This window comes from Lontra canadensis, unplaced genomic scaffold, assembly GCF_010015895.1.
Source record: "Lontra canadensis isolate GAN:19392208 unplaced genomic scaffold, GSC_riverotter_1.0 scaffold35, whole genome shotgun sequence".
Lineage (NCBI taxonomy): Eukaryota > Metazoa > Chordata > Mammalia > Carnivora > Mustelidae > Lontra > Lontra canadensis.
Genome location: NW_022631029.1, coordinates 6995084 through 7011260, shown reverse-complemented (window position 1 = coordinate 7011260; position 16177 = coordinate 6995084). Strand labels below are relative to the sequence as shown.

At 51.4% G+C, this 16177-nt stretch overlaps 1 protein-coding gene across 1 annotated transcript; it reads right to left on the bottom strand.

Annotated features, from left to right (window-relative positions):
• Positions 1-221: 221 nt before the first annotated feature.
• CAMP (cathelicidin antimicrobial peptide) lies at positions 222-2411 on the bottom strand. Its single transcript, XM_032867939.1, has 4 exons — positions 2175-2411; positions 1425-1532; positions 1216-1287; positions 222-452 (listed from the first exon to the last, which is right to left on the bottom strand). Exons 1-4 carry the CDS (start codon positions 2370-2372, stop codon positions 300-302), a joined length of 531 nt encoding a protein of 176 aa, XP_032723830.1. The 5' UTR covers positions 2373-2411; the 3' UTR covers positions 222-299.
• Between the last annotated feature and the right edge of the window lie 13766 nt (positions 2412-16177).

Sequence of the window (16177 nt, the reverse complement as noted above, 5' to 3'; positions counted from 1 at the left end):
CTCTTAGTCCTCCAGCCTCACCCCATGCCCCTCTGGGTGGAAGAGCGACGCAGACCTTTGTGTTTTGCATGGGTGAGTGTTCGCGCACACACACACACGCGCGCGCTCACACACACATACGCGCGCGCACGCACACACACACGCGCGCGCGCGCACACACACACAAGCCCTGCCAGGATTGGAGATTCCGTCATGGTAAGTAAGAGGCAAGACAAGTAAAATTGAAGCTTGGAGGAAGTTGCTTTCACAAAAATTTATTTTTCAGGTTCTAGAAGCCTGAGCCAGGGCAAAGCAGACCCTTAGGACTCTTCCTGGGGCGGCTGATACTTCGTAAAGATTTTCCTGATTCCCCCGCCAATTCTGCGAATACCCTGCCCCACTCTCCTGAGGAGATCGCGCAGCCAGCCGAATTTGCTGACTTCCAGGTTCTGTGCATCAAAAGGAAACAGATTCTTTATGGGGGCTGGTCTGGACCCAGGGTCAAGACGAAACCCCTCCCATCCTAGACACTCCCCTTCTCGGGCCACCCCACAAGCCTTGGGGCTCCAGGTCATCCTCTGGCTCTAATCTTCTGAGTATGTGGTTGATTGAATCCCTACACCCATGGAGGAAGAAACTGGCCTAGAGAAGGCAGGGGTCTTCACACAGTCTCACAGCTGAAAGCTCATTACTCAAACTAGCTCTCAAGCCTCAAAAGGAGTCCAAATCCCCTGGAGGGTTTGTTAAAGTATGAATTGCTGGGCCCCACCCCAGAATTTGATTCTGCAGGTCTGAGGGGGGCCTGCAAATTTGCATTTTAAAAAAGATTTTATTTATTTATTTATTTAACAGAGAGAGAGATCACAAGTAGGCACAGAGGCAGGCAGAGAGAGGGGGAAGCAGGCTCCCTGCTGAGCAGAGAGCCCAATGCAGGGCTGGATCCCAGGACCCCGAGATCATGACCTGAGCTGAAGGCAGAGGCTTAACCCACTGAGCCACCCAGGTGCCATGAGAATTTGCATTTCTAACGAATTCCTAGGTTCTCAGGATCACACTTTGGGAACCACTGTTCTAAAGGGTTGCAGAGACAGTCCTGGAGACCTGAGGTTCAGGTTAAGGGAGAAGCCCAGGGTAGGAATGGCTTTCTCTGCCTGGATGTGACAGTGGTTAAGTGGTCCATAGGATGTTCTGTACATCACCCTCACTAATCCCTGCAACCCAGAAGGGGCCACTCACCTCCTCACAGCTGATGTCAAAGTAGCTCTTGTCTTCGTCCAGGCTGACTGTCCCATCACACTGTTTCACCAGCTGAGAAGAGGAGGCTCTGGGTCAAATTGGAACCCCTGTGCCATAACCTCCCAGCCTCACCCCAGTGGCTGGAAATATTCCCAGGAAGCCACTTGCTCAGCTCCCAGGGGGGCATCTGCCGGCACCCCCAGCCTTACCCCATTGTCCTTGAAATCACACTGCTCCAGGGGCTGCTGTGTCGTCTTGGGACACACAGTCTCCTTCATGGTGAAGCTTGCTGGCTGCGGGATGTTTGGGTTCTCGTCCTGGTCAGGGGAGGAAGTGGGAAGACCAGACTCAGGCTCATGTTTGCCTTCTCTAATCTGTATCCCTGCCCAGCTCCCCCAGCCCGTGCCCCCCACCAACCTCCCAGCTAAGAGAGCAGCCTTTCAACAGCCCCTGCTGTGTGTCTGACACTGGCTACGTGCTAAGGCACAGAGGTGAGGAGGGCAGAGCCCATTCCCACCCTCCCCAAGCTGAGAGAGCATGAGCAGACCTCAGAAAAGCTCTAATGAGTGGCACCCCCTTGTCAGGGAGCTGCAGGAAACCAGGGGTCTCCTGGAGACAAAGACATTGCCACTGGAATCTCAAGGCTGAGCAGAGCCCTTCCCAGGGCAGGGAAGTCACACCCCAGAGCCAGTAATCCCACTCATCCCCAGAACTTCCAGAAGGCTGAATGGGACTGGCACCTCTTCACACACAGCAGAGATTCTAAGTCAAGAAGCGCTCATGCTGGGGGGATTGGGAGGTGGCACACAGCTCTGGGAAGGTTTCCTGGAAGAGGTTGGACCACACTTAGAGAAAAGCCTTCTTGACATGAACAAAGCATGAAAAAAGGAAAGGACAGCACAGACATCCTGGCTGGACAGAGCAGAGCGTCCCTCCCACTGTCACCCTCCCCGACTCACTCCTTGGGGCTGTGAGTTCAGCTTCAGGAGACGGTAGAGATTCTCATCTGAGGACTGCTGGTTTAAGCTATCCACAACACGGAGCACAGCCTCCCTGTAGCTCAGGGTCCGTGAAGTGGCCGGAGTGACCACCAGGCCGAGAAGCAGTAGCAACAGTGACCACCGCTGCAGGGAGGTGCTGTCCCTCTGGGTCTCCATGGTCCCCAAGTCGACCTCCTCCCAACCTGCAGGTCCCTCCTTTATGCCCAGCCTGAGCCTGATGCAAAGACCCAACCAGGAGCCTTCCTGACCCACCCATCACTGGCTGCCTGCCAGGATGTGGGCAGAGGCTTGCTTCAGTCCCTCCTGTGGTTGCCTCATGGGGCTTGCTGGACAGTGGGCAAGTGGTCCTCACGTGCGGCTAAAGAAATAGTTTCTCCATCTCCCCAGCAATGTGTTGGCCTCTCCTGGGCCCCACAGGGGAGTATCATGGCCAGGGTTGCTCAAGACAGTTGAGTACCCCGGAGAAAAAGGGAGACAGGCAGCTGTCCGACATCCTTCTCCCCAGGAATCACGGTAATATAATGTATTCACCACTCAATCTCCAGCTCTAGGCATTGTCTTGCATCCAGTTGGCACTCAGCTAATGTTTGATGAATGAATAACAGTAACCACCCCTCCTCTAGAGCCTGACTCCCACTAGTCAGTTGTAATGGAAACCTTCAAGGCCACAACATCCTGTTCTCTGGTCCCAGCCCCCGGACAGCTCAGGGGCTCAGCCCTGGCTGTCCCCCTTTCTTGGGTCTTCTCCACTGCCTTTCTCAGCCTGAAAATGGCCCCAGCCACCACCAGATATGGCCCATTGCCCTGGCTCCTCCCCACCCAAGCCCAAGGAAGGGTCATCTACCTTCATGGACCCCCTTCTTCACTCTCTCTCACACTCACAGCTGCCATAGGCTGGCCAGTCCTCGCTGGATGCAGTGGTCCCTCTCAAGCCTTGTCTTTACCTGTGCAGGCACTGATGACCCCTGCTCCATTGTCCCTGATGCCACTCTCCTGGTTTCCCTCTCATGTCCCTGGTACTCCTTTTCAATCTCCTCCAAGGGACCCTTCTCTTAATATGGGTGGGAGGCCTTGCAGAATTGTATCCTGAGCTGTTTCTCTTCCCAGTCCTCACATCTCCCTGGGGACATCCCCTCTCAGGACACCAGTTATGAGAGACAGACCTGGTCTGTATCTCTACATTCAAGACCCCCAGGAATACCCCTGCTTGTCTCCACTAGGTCACCGGGCCTGCTGTTTTGCTCAGTGCCATTGCATGAACCCTGAGATGAAAGCTTGTGGTGTGCCCCGCCTTCTTCTTCTTCCTGGGAACACTCCCTTCTGACCTCCCCCATAGCCCCCTGTCCTGGTTTCTTTCTTTTTTCTTTTTTTAAGATTTTATTTATTCATTTGAGAGAGAGAGAACACACAGAAGCAGGGAGAGTGCCAGAGGGAGAAGGAGAAGCAGGATCCCTCCTGAGCAAGGAGCCCGATGCGGGACTTGATCCCAGGACCCTGAGATCATGACCTGCGATAAAGGCAGATGCTTAACCGACTGATCCACCCAGGTGCCCCTTTGTTCTGGTTTCTATCATCATCTTCTCTCCTCTGGAGCGTGACCATAATCTCCAGACTCCACTTTGTCTAGGTTCCGGACTCTTCCCAGGCCACAACCTATCATCCACAGCAATTTTCTAGGGGCTCTTTCAAACCCCTGCCTTTAGAAGCCCACATGCCTCCTGAGCTGGTATCAGAGCCTGGAGTCTTTTTCTTCTTTTTTTTTTTTTTTTTTTAAGATTTTATTTATTTATTTGAGAGAGAGAGGGAGAAAAAAAGAGAGAGCATGAGCAGGGGGAGTGGGAGAGGGAGAAGCAGACTCCCACTGAGCAGGGAGCCCGATGTGGGGCTCGATCCCAAGATCCTGAGATCATAACCTAAGCCGAAGGCAGGCGCTTAACTGCCTGAGCCACCCAGGCACCCCCAGAGCCTGGAGTCTTGTTGCTCCCCCTTTCCGTCACCCACAGTCCTGCACACCCCAGACACCAGGATGCCCTATATACGCAAACGGCCCAGACCCCTCTGAGCCTCCTTCTCTTGCTTGACCTCTGCACCTGATCCCTCCGCTCAGCATGCCCCTCCACCTTGTGAAGGCTCCCCTGAACTCTGACCAGTCAGAGCAACCTCCTCCTCTTTGCTCCTCTTTGCTTCCTCCATAAAGTCTCCTCTGAATTGACCCCAAATGACTCTCTCTGTCCAATGCTCTGGTTGAGACCTCAGGCTAGGGTGTCTGGGTCTGGGGGGTGTGGAGAGAGCACCGCTGGGAGAAATGATCAGCCAGATTGACAGAAGGGTCCAGAGGCCATGCTAGTCCCAGCTCCCCTGTGCAACTGCCATGAGGCTGTGAGCCTTGGGGAAGTTTCTGGCTCCAGCGGCCCATGGGACTCTTGGGGGCTCGGGTGGGGCACATCAGAAGGTGGCAGCCTGGATGCATGATGCTGGTTGCACACTCAGTCCTGGGAGAAAAAAGGAGAAGTGGGCTGCTGTGCAACCTAGTTTCACAGGCCAGCTGTTGCCCCAGTGGCCTCTTGGTCAAGCAGGGCTTCTCATCGGTTCTACCCAGACTCCGCAATTCCCACTGTGTGCCTCTCCCCGCTGCAGGACCGGACCGCCAGACAACCTGGAATGGGGGCATCGTGAGCACCATCTTTTCCTAGCTGTGTGACTTGGAGCAAGTTGCTTTGTTTTCCTGGGCCTCAGTGGGCTCTCATCTTCAAGATGGGGATTACATGTCCTGCAATGTCTGCATGGGGACACATGTGTCCTGTCACGTCTTGCCCTCCCGGGGAATTTTTGTGAGTGAGGTCAGGGTCAGGTCTCCTTGCCTAGCAGTGACTCGAACTCAACCATTCCCCAAAAGGTGCATGCCCACACGCAGGTTTGGGAGCTGTGCCCTCCTTGCCAACATCAACACCCACTGCTCCAGGGTCCTGTTACATGTTTCCTCAGAGTCAGCCTCTCTGGGAGGTCTGGCCCAATGTTACCCCCAGCTGGCATCCTCTATGATGCACCCCACACCCAACATCAAGATGGTAGGCAGCTCAACAACCTTCCCTTTAGTCTGAGGCTGGTCCCCAGGATAAGGCTACCTATCCCTTCAGGCAAGAGTCATGACGGCCTGAGCTGCCCCCTCAAACTTGGACTCCCCAAGCCGCTCCATCTGTCTAGCCTCCCCCCAGGGCTTCCCAAATGTGCCAAGTCTGTCCCCCAGACAGAGGCTCCCGAGGGCAAGACTCTGCTTTCCCTTCATCTCACAGGTTCCCTAGGGGACAGGACCCATTTCATCTTTGGGCCCCTCTCAGGACCTGGCACTGGGCTTGGCCCTCAGAGAGGTCCAACAACCAGTGGGTCCAGAGCCAGGTTTAGAGAACAGCCGTCGAAAGAAAAGCTACACATCATGGGGGTGGTGATGGGTCATTTCTAGCACATATGCCTTTGTTTTCTGGAGTGATTCCCAAGAGGGGCCTGGGCCATGGTGTCCCAGGAAGCTCTGTCTGGCCAGAAAGGGGAAACCCAGATCTTGCCCGGATTTCAGCTTCTAGGGCCCATCTGTCTTCACCTGGTGGTGGTTGCAAGGTATATGGTTGGGGAGACAGGAAGTGTCAAACCAAAGAATGTGTCCTCCTGGGAAAGGCCAAGGCCACTGTGGGCAATCACACCCTGGCCTGTGCAAGAATACCCACCCTGGGCCAGGGACGCATTGCAAAATCAGATTCCCCGTCTCCACATTTGCCGCCAATGAGGAAGATGAGACCTTCAGCTTCCTGACCTGGGCAGCCCCTCCTGCTTGCCTGGTGACCTTGCTCAGCTCCGTTCCCCATTCCCAGCCTCTCTCTTGTCAGTGATCCATAAACCCTGTGCAGCTCCAACATTTCTGTGCCTCCCGGTGGCTGGGGCCGAGGCAACAGGAGAGAAGCCAGAAGCTCTGATGAGCCTCCCTCTTTCAGCCGTCCCTTCTAGCCCCCCCCGCCAACCAGGGAGCCCCCAGAATGATGTGACTGAAGTCAGGAAGGCCCATGACCACCATCCTCCCCTCTCTCTTGCAGGCCAGGGTCAAGTCTCCTTGCCTGTGAATTGTATGTGTTGCTTATGGCTGTAGGGATTGGGAAGCAGATGGCTTGTCCCAAATCAATTTTTTTGTTGTAATAGCTTTACTGAGATATGACTGACATGCCACACAGTTCACCCATTTAAAGTGTAAAGTTGGGGGCACCTGGGTGGCTCAGTGGGTTAGGCCTCTGCCTTTGGCTCAGGTCATGATCTCAGGGTCCTGGGATCAAGGCCCGCATCGGGCTCCTTGCTCATTGGGGAGCGCCTGCTTCCCCCTCGCTCTCTGCCTCTCTGCCTGCTTGTGATCTCTCTCTCTCTGTGTCCAATAAATAAATAAAGATCTTAAAGTGATACAGAACACTAAACAATAAAATTTAAAAGAGAGAACATTTAAAAAATAAAGTGTAAAATTGATGATTTTTAGAATATTCACAAGTTCTGCAAACCAGCACCACAGTCAATTTTAGAACATTTTCATCATCCCCAAAAGAAACCCTCTGGAGGGGCACCTGGGTGGCTCAGTTTGTTAAGCATCCGGGTCATCTCAGGTCATGGTCTCAGGGTTCCTGAGATTGAGGCCTATCTCGGACTCTACGCTCTGCAGCATGTCTCTCTCCCTCTCCCTCTGACCCTCCCCCTGCTCTCTTGTGCACGCTCTCAATCTCTCTCTCCCAAAAATAAATAAATAAATCTATAAAAAAAAAGAAAAGAAAACCCTGTTAGCAGTCACTCCCCATTCCCCACCCCCAGCTGCACTCCAAGCCCTAGGCAATCACTAATTTACTTTCTGTCTCTATGAATTTTCCTATTCTGAACATTTCATATAAACGGTTTCATTTCTTTCACTTAGCATAATGTTTTCAAGGTTTCTCCATGATGATTTCTAAATGATCCATTCACACAGTTGACAAAATTTACTGATTTGTCCAAAATGTACTCATGTTTCTCTATGTGGGATGAGGGGAGGAGTGGAGTCACAGGGCCTGAGAATGTCAGAGGGGCCAGGCCTCCAGTGTTCCCAGAACCCCACCCTCCCTGTGTCCTCAGCCTCCTCCTCTCTATCTCCCTCTTTTCGGGTTCACCACCCCAGTTTATGTTTCCATGTCTGCTCAAATTCATTATGAAGAGAAATAAAAGCAGACCCAGTAGAACTGCAGATAAATCTTCAAAGCGTTCAAACCAATCTCCTATAACATGAATTCCTGTAAATGGTACAAAATGTTTGAGGGCTCTCTTTGATTGATCGATCACTTGCTAGACTTTCTGAATTGCTCAGTCTGAAAAACAGAGCAGTATTCTTAAGATACTAAAAGAAGTCACATCAGAAAATTACTCAATCTTTAAGGGACATCAAAAGAACTAAAATTTTCATTTATACAGAGCTAGTTTTTATTATATAGCAAAAAAAGACTATGTTCTATGATAAAAAGACAAACCCTCAAGAAGAATAAATTCCCCAAACTCAGCATTCAGTCTCCTTAACATATCTGAGAAATGTCACTATGAAAAATGTGTTCATAAGAATATATTAGGAATGAAGTGTCATTAAAACAAAGTGTTGGTAATGTGGCATGCTCTGATGGGATGGGGCCACCAAGTGTGGGACAGCCCTACTGGGTAGAGGCCAGCCTTGTAGGCAAGAAAGAATTCACCCAAGGCAGAAGAACAAAGGAGACAGAAGTATATCGAATATATTGCAAGGAAGCTGAGGTCAGGACAGGGGTGGAGGAGGGGGCTGTAGTTAAGAGAGAAGGTGAGGAGGTATGGGAACATACAGAATTCCCCTTTCCTGGTACTAGTATCTGGTGTCCGATGTCCCGGTTAGTAAGCCAGTGGTCAGCTAGGGCTTACAGGATGTTCTGAGGTGGGTCACCTAATGGGCCTGTTTGTATAAGGTTTTCAATGCTCCATGGTTGCCTAAAAGTGGTCTCTCCAGGTAACTTTGGTAAATTAAGCTATTTAATCCTTAGCCAGCTGACTGCTTTTGCCTGGGGGCAGGGCTCAGTCAGGTCCCCGGGAATCCCTCTCTGCTCCCCAGGATCCCTCCCCCTGTCCCCCAAGCCCTCACCATACTCTGTGGGATTTTCTCTCCAGGCCTTAGGGTCTCACTCTGCTCCTTTGAGTCTCTGTGTGATTTCCAGGGCCCCTCCCGCTCTTCCAAATGTCCCCTGGGTCCCCACACCCTCACACGCGGGGCTGGGGCCGAGTCCACATGGCAAGGACTCTCTGGCTTCTCTGAGCAGCGGCCCTCCTGGGATTCTTGCAGGCTTGGCTTTCGGCAGTTGTTTTGTGGAAAGGCAGGGCCCTGGGCAAAAGTTCCAGGTTCTCAGCCGCAGACTGAACAACAGACTTCTCTGTCAAATAAATAAATAAAATCTTGGGGGAAAAAAGAAAGTAAGTAAGAGCTCCAAACAGGCACAAAGAAGTGCATATCAACGCTATCGCAACTCCCCATTGCTCAGAAGGAGTAACTGAGGTCCCCAGAGAGAGGCAGAAGGGGGCTTAGCAAGGTCACAGATGTGGCAGGGGCCATGCTGGGGCTCAGCTCCCACCGCACACACACCCCCACCCCGCACCCCGTCATCGGACCCTAGGGGGCACTCTGGAGCTTTGTGAGCTGGCCTCTGGCCTCCCTGCCAGCCTCCACCTGCTCCAAGCCTGAACAGACCCAGTGGGTCCCCCGGAAGACAGGCAGCTTTCCTCTGCCGGAGAACCCTCTCCCCCACTCCCCGCAGCCCAGCCTCCCTGACCTGCCAGAGTCCTACCCTCCTTCAGAACAAGGCTCCCCTCCTCAGGAAAGCCCACCCTGACTGTCCTTGGCCCCAGCTCCTGGGGCTCCCTGAACACAGCTCTCTGTCAGCACCGTGCCCCACAGTGCAGTCTCTGTGGGGGAGTCGTGAGGGGTGTGCAAAATATATTAGGATGGAGACAACAAGTACAGAACCCCTCTTGGGGCATCCTGAGGAGATATGGAGTGAGCTGATTGTGGTGCTGTGCTCCTGAGAGGGGGCAGGCGGGGAAGGACAGGACGTGGGGAGGCACAGCAGGAAGACCTGAGGTAGGAAAAAGAGTTGGAGTCTTAGGCTGGGATACCTGACTGACATGGCGGCCTGGTCCATTTCCTTGTCTGTCTTCCTCCAGGCGGTGGGCCCCCCAAGGGGTGAGACCAGCTCATCTGTGGCCCAGATCTGAGCAGCCCTGGACCCCAAGGCACTTAGTATGGGGTGGATAGTGGGGCGCCCTGCCATGTGAGCTCAGGAAGGGACATTCAGCATTATCCCAGCTCCACCCCACCGAGGGGGCACGGGGAGCTGAGCCAGGAAGCCCGTGAGCATCCCAGACTCCACCAGGGTCCTTATCAGCTTTTGCACAAGTGAGCAGGGGATCTAGGCAATGTCTCCCGAAAAGAAACTAGGGAAACTCCTCAAGAAAGTGGATCTTTGGGCACGTGGGTGGCTCAGTGGGTTAAGCCTCTGCCTTTGGCTCAGGTCATGGTCTCAGGGTCCTGGGATCGAGCCCCACATCGGGCTCTCTGTTCAGCGGGGAGCCTGCTTCCCCCTCTCTCTCTGCCTGCCTCTCTGCCTACTTGTGATCTGTCAAATTAATAAATAAAATCGTTAAAAAAAAAAAGACAAAAGTGGATCTTGGGGCGCCTGGGTGGCTCAGTGGGTTAAAATCTCTGCCTTCGGCTTGGGTCATGGTCTCAGAGTCCTGGGATGGAGCCCCACATCAGGTTCTCTGCTCAGCAGGGAGCCTGCTTCCCCCTTTCTCTCTGCCTGCCTCTCTGTCTACTTGTGATCTCTGCCTGTCAAATAAATAAATAAATAAATAAATAAATAGTGAGCTTTTCCATCTGCAAGGACATGGACAGAGCTGTAGAATATAATGGGAAGCAGAATAAACGCTCAGTAGGAGACAGACACATACCGTGTGATTTCACTCATTTGTGGAATTCAAGAAACAAAACAAATGAGCGAAGGAAAAGAGAAAGAGAGAGGAAGCCAAGAAACAGACTCTTAGTTACAGGGAACAAACTGAGGGGTACGGGGGGGTGGTGAGTGAAACAGGTGAAGGGGATTAAGGAGGGCGCTTGCTGTGATGAGCTCTCCAGGTTGCATGGAAGTATTGAATCGCTACAATGCACACCTGAAACTAATATAACACTATATCGTTAACGAATTGGAATTAAAATTGAAAAAACAAGAAGTGGTTCTTCTGCCCCTCCCCCCGGGGGTGGGAGTGGGGGGAAAGAGAGATGGGATTGGCTCCAGGGAAGTGGGTTCTGATGAAGGCCACACCATGAAGCAGCCAAGGGCACAGAGGCTGGGGCTAACTGCCCAAGCTGAAGTCCCAGCTCTGCCACTGACTTGCTTTGTTCTTTTGGGCAAGTAGCTTCCCAGCTTCTCTGTCCGTCCATTTTCCTCCCTGTAAAGTTGGTCTTGGCAAGCACAGACCTCAGTGGCTGATCAAGGATGAGGTCTGATAAAGGAGTCCAAGCAGATAAAGAACGTGGTCCATTATAGATGTTAAAATCAACAGGGTTCAGAAGAGCCACCCCCAAGGGCTGATCAGGACCATAGACTCCAGGATCAGGCGGATGGGTGTTTGAATCACTGCTTTACCGCTCACTAGCTGTGACTTCTTTGGAAAAATTCTGCCCTTGTAGGCACTCTCAGCAGCAAGTGAGTGTGAGCCCAACTCACATTGCCTCAGGCATAACCGGGAAGCTCAGAGGGAGAACAGAACAAGCCATAGAACTAACTGGTCCTTCTGGATTCTCGCTCCACTTTCCTGCAATACCCTTGGCCTGGAGCGAAGGGACAAGCCAAAGTAGAGCAGGGTCAAGATCTCAGAGGCTGTGGTAACTAGGCCCTGAGATGGTCAGGCCGGGTTCTGGGCCCCCTCCACCCCATGCCCACTCCTAACCCAGCAAAGGACACCAGCCCAAGAGGTGGGAGCTGATGGTCCTGCAGAGGTCTGTGCAGGAGTGGTATTACCACCTCACCCCAACGTTGGACTCCCACCTTTCCCAGTCCACCTCTATTCCTCCTCCCAGTCTGGCTGAGACAGATGTCCTTTCCTTCCCTGTCATGCTCAGCCCTTAAAACGCACAGTCTGCACAAAGCACGGCCTCGCTTGTGTGTGAACACCTCCTCTATCCCCGCCCCAGAGCCCCGGACTTCCAGGCCATCCATGCTAAGTGGTGTAAGAGAAATAGTAGGGCCCTGGCTGAGTGACTTGGGTTGCCCCCTGCCTAACCTGCTGACCATGTATGCAAACTTAAGATGTTCACCAGCTGCCCCTCCTCCTTGTCAATAACATAGAAGATATTATTATATCTGCTTGCAAGGCCATTGTCTTCTCCATGGAGGAATGCCTCCCATGTGAACTTCGAGGTGAGGGATCAGAGAACCTCCTGAGGGAGAAAGAGGATGGCAGCCATCGATCCACAGCTGCCCGCCTCCCCGGGACCTGCTCACCAGGAGAAGCCCAGGCCATTGCCGGTGTGACCCCCGAAGCCCCACTCTTCAGGAACCTCCCTCAAGGATGTGGATGAGGAAGCGTGAACCAAGATGCTCCATGCAGCTTTGCTGGGCCTAGTTGGGGAACCAGAAATTATCCAAACACATGTCAGTGAGAAAGGGTATGTCCACTCTATGGTCTACAGGGCAGCCATTTAAAACGAATGAGTTGGGGGCACTTGGGTGGTTCAGTAGGTTAAGTGTCTGCCTTTGGCTCAGATCCTGATCCCAGGGTCCTGGGTCCTCAGCAGGGAGTTGGCTTCGTCCACGCCGTCTGCCCCTCCCCCCACCGCTCCCACTCATGCTCTCTCTCCCTCAAATAAATAAATATTTTTAAAAATAAATAAAAATTAAAATTAAAAAAATAAAATGAATGAGCTGGAGGGGTGCCTGAGTGGCTCAGCCCGTTAAGAAGCTGACTCTCGGGCGCCTGGGTGGCTCAGTGGGTTGAGCCTCTGCCTTCGGCTTGGTCATGGTCTCAGGGTCCTGGGATCGAGTCCCGCATCAGGCTCTCTGCTTGGCAGGGAGCCTGCTTCCCCTTCTCTCTGTCTGCCTTTCTGCCTCCTTGTGATCTCTCTCTCTCTCTGTCAAATAAATAAATAAAATCTTATTTAAAAAAAAAAAGCAGCCAACTCTTGACTTGGTTCGGGTCATGATCTCAGGATCGTGGGATTGGACCTTGCGATGGGCTCAGCAGAGTCTCTTTGGGATTTTCTCTCTCCCACTGCCCTTCCCCCACTTATGTGTGCATGCTCTCTCTCTCAGATAAATAAATAAAATCTTTCTAATTAATTAACTAAAATAAAAAGAATGAGCTGGAAACTACCCAAATAACCATCAATAGCAAAAGAATAACAATATTGTGATATTGAATGGAATGTGATATTGAATGGACATTGAATGGAATACTACTCAGCAACAAAAAGTTGAACAAACTGTAATTGTATACAACATAGGTGATTCTCTCAAATGTCCTGATACATGAAGAGCTTGTATGCAAAAGAGTATATACTGTATGGTTCTATTTTCTATAAATTTTAAAATCTGGCACTAGTCTATGGAATTCAAAGTCAAGGTCATGATTATAGGGACAAGTAGCCCTTTGAAGAGGGACGAGGGGACTTCTGGGGGCTGGTTACACTAATGTGTTCACTTAGCAAAAACTCAGCAATCTGCACACTTATGATTAGTACATTTTTTCATACATTCATATAAATATACATATATATTTCAATTAAAAGTAGGAAGATGCCAGGGTACCTGGGTGGCTCAGTCAGTTGGGCGTATGCCTTTGTCTCAAGTCATGATCCCTGAGTCCTAGGATCAGGCCCCATGTCAGGCTCCCTGCTCAGCGGGGAGTCTACTTCTCCCTCTCCTCTCCTACTCTCCTTGCTTGTGCTCTCTCTCTCTCTGTCAAATAAATAAATAAAATCTCTTTTAAAAAAAGTAGGAAGATGCCAATATAATTATGTAGAGGAAAAGTGAAATTGCAGAATAATATGTGCAGATGATTCCATTTATGTAAAACATCAACCACCGTAATATAAGACTCTCTATTTTTTGGCATTCATCAACACATACAAAGATCTAGAAAAAGATCAGGACGGGTATGCTCCCAGTTGATGAATGAAGGTTATCTCTGAGGTGGAGATTGGGATGAGTGGAGTAGGGATCCAAACTGTCAAAAGGACTTTTGTACTGGGCTTGTTTGAGGGATCCAAACTGTCAAAAGGACTTTTGTACTGTGCTTGTTTGAGTCTCTAAGGAGACTATGTCCTTTAACAGTGCTTATAATTACAAGAAGAGAAAGAGGAGGAGAAAGAAGAGAAAACCTGGAGAAAGAAAATGGAGGAAGTTCCTTGTGGGCGGGGGGACAGCGAGAGCAGCTTGGAAAGACCAGATTCCCTGAAGGGCCAAGTGCTCTGTGTGAGAAGAGCAATGGATGGAAACAAGTGAAGGTTGCCCTTGACAAAGCTCAGCCACATACGGGTGTGGGTCCCCTGTGGGTCCTGGGAGAAGCCCAATCCCGATCACGATGAGATTCTTTCTTCCATTCACATGATGAAGAGAATCCATGAGAAGTCCACTAAAAAATTCAAAGTGGAAGAGACAACCACAGTCACCTTTGCCCTGTGTGTGCTTCCAGAATGTCCTGATGCCTTTCGATTCTGTGTCATGTGTACGGTGGAGGCCCAGAGGTGATTCAGAGGTGATCTCCACTCCCAAGAAGCTCCCCGTTCAGCAGGAAGATGGACAAGGACACAATATCTGTGTTAGAGGGGGCTGCCATGGTATTGTGGAAGACCAGTAAACACAGCCAGTAGAGGGGGTTTGGGTGAGCCTGGTGGTGGGTATTAAGGAGGGCACACATTGCATGGAGCACTGGGTGTGGTGCATAAACAATGAATTTTGGAACACTGAAAAAAAATTCAATTCAATTAAAAAAAAAACACACACACAGCAAGTATAGACAGTGTGAGCCAAGGCATGACAGTGAGAAGGTCCACCAAGTTCCATGAGTAGTGACTAGTTCACTACTAGGCGTCAAGGCTCTACTGAGGCCACGCCAAGGCTGTAATAGTGTTGAGCTTCCCAGGGCATAGAGCATCCCTCAGGCCTGCACAAGGATGGCAGAGATCCCACAACTCTCCATCCTCTACTGTGGTCAGGAGACACCTGAAGAAAAGCCCCGGCCCTTGCCCTGGCCAGCCACCTCCCAGTTCAGCCCCTCCATTTCTGATATACCCAGTGAAGCTGAATCTCAGTCTCTTGACCCAGGAAATAGGAAAAGATGGTAGAGGTAAAGAAGGTTGGGACAGGGGTTCTGGAGCTGAAGAATTGGGTGCAGAGAGACAGAAGCTATCCTGAAGGAAACAGGTGTGGTCACAGTATAGGCTCGGCTGAAAAAGATCTGACCCACTAAGACCTCCCTCTGTGACCTTAGGCAACCCACTCTCTGGCCTCAGTCTCCTCCTCTGCCAAATGGGAATTGTGGTGGTGACCCCTTGCCCTGACCTCCTCACAGGACTGCTCTGAACTCAGAGGGGACAGATGGCACAGAAAAGCCACGCACGCATCACATCCAGGCTCAGGTGGCCAGAGATGATGGGCAGCATATCCACGGGCAGTCATGGCTGTAAGATTCTATGGCCCCAGGCATGCTCTCAAGGTGTTGTTACTATGACAACCCCAAAGACACAGGTTTTTTTGCCTTGGTGATGGCAAGGGCACCAGGGCTGCTCTGCGGACTCTGAGTTTCCAAACTCACTGAAATAGGGCTGAAGAGAGGAGAGCATCTCCCCTCCCCTCCACAGGAAATCTCTCCCCAGTGGGAATGACGTCCAAGGCAGGGGACTCCTTGCTCAAAAGAGATAGTCACCAACTTTAGAGTCAATGAGGGAAGGGTCCACCATGTCCCCAGGAGAAGCCACTGAGGAGTCCCAGTCAGAGTGAACACACAGAAAACACACTCCCAGAATGCCTGGGTGGCTCAGATGGTTAAGCGTCTGTCTTTGTCTCAGGTCATGATCCTAGGGTCCTGGGATCGAGCCCCACATCAGGCTCCTGGCTCACCTGGGAGTCTGCTTCTCCCTCTGCCTCTCCCACTGCTCATGATCTTTCTGTATCTATCTGTCTCAAATAAATAAATAAAATTATTTAAGAAACTGCAAAACAAAACAAAACAAAAAGTACCAAAAAATCATTCCTATTAAAAACACTTTATTTTTATTTTATTTTTTTAATCCATTTTGTTTATTTATTTGACAGAGAGAGAGATCACGAGTAGGCAGAGAGGCAGGCAGAGAGCGAGCGGGAAGCAAGCTCCCTGCTGAGCAGGGAGCCCGATGTGCGGCTCAATCCCAGGACCCTGAGATCATGACCGGAGCCAAAGACAGACAATCATCTGAGCCACCCATGTGCCCCAAAACATACTCCCCCACACACATGCTCACTCCCAGGCCCCACCCTCCTGCAGAGGCAGATGCGGAGTTCCCTCCTCACACAGGAAAATTTGGGTTCCCAGAGTTCTTCACTAAGGCAGTGCTGTATCTTCAGCAGTGGGCGGTTATTCTAATCACGAGTTATATCTCTGGAGGAGGCCGCCTTCTTGTCCACTGGGTGTAGCTGGCCTGCAGCGGCAAATCTCCTGAGGAGATGGGAATCTGCCCGAATCACATGGGGGACCTCTTCTAAATCCCCTGCTGCAGATCTTCTGAGAAACTCTGGAAGCCCAGATGCCTTCCTCCCTGCTGCCCCACCCCCCAGCAGGAACACAATCCCCTCTCCTGTTCCTGAACCCTAGCTTCTCTGTGGTTTCCTCAGCTTGGTTCAAGGCCCCACTGGGTTCTGGAG

Coding starts and splice junctions, on each gene's coding strand:
- CAMP (XM_032867939.1), bottom strand. CDS start 2,372: ATGGAGACCCAGAGGGACAGCACCTCCCTGCAGCGGTGGTCACTGTTG. Junction 1,533..2,174: donor TGAACTCACAGCCCCAAGGA/GTGAGTCGGGGA, acceptor TCCCCTGACCAG/GACGAGAACCCAAACATCCC. Junction 1,288..1,424: donor GTGATTTCAAGGACAATGGG/GTAAGGCTGGGG, acceptor TCCTCTTCTCAG/CTGGTGAAACAGTGTGATGG.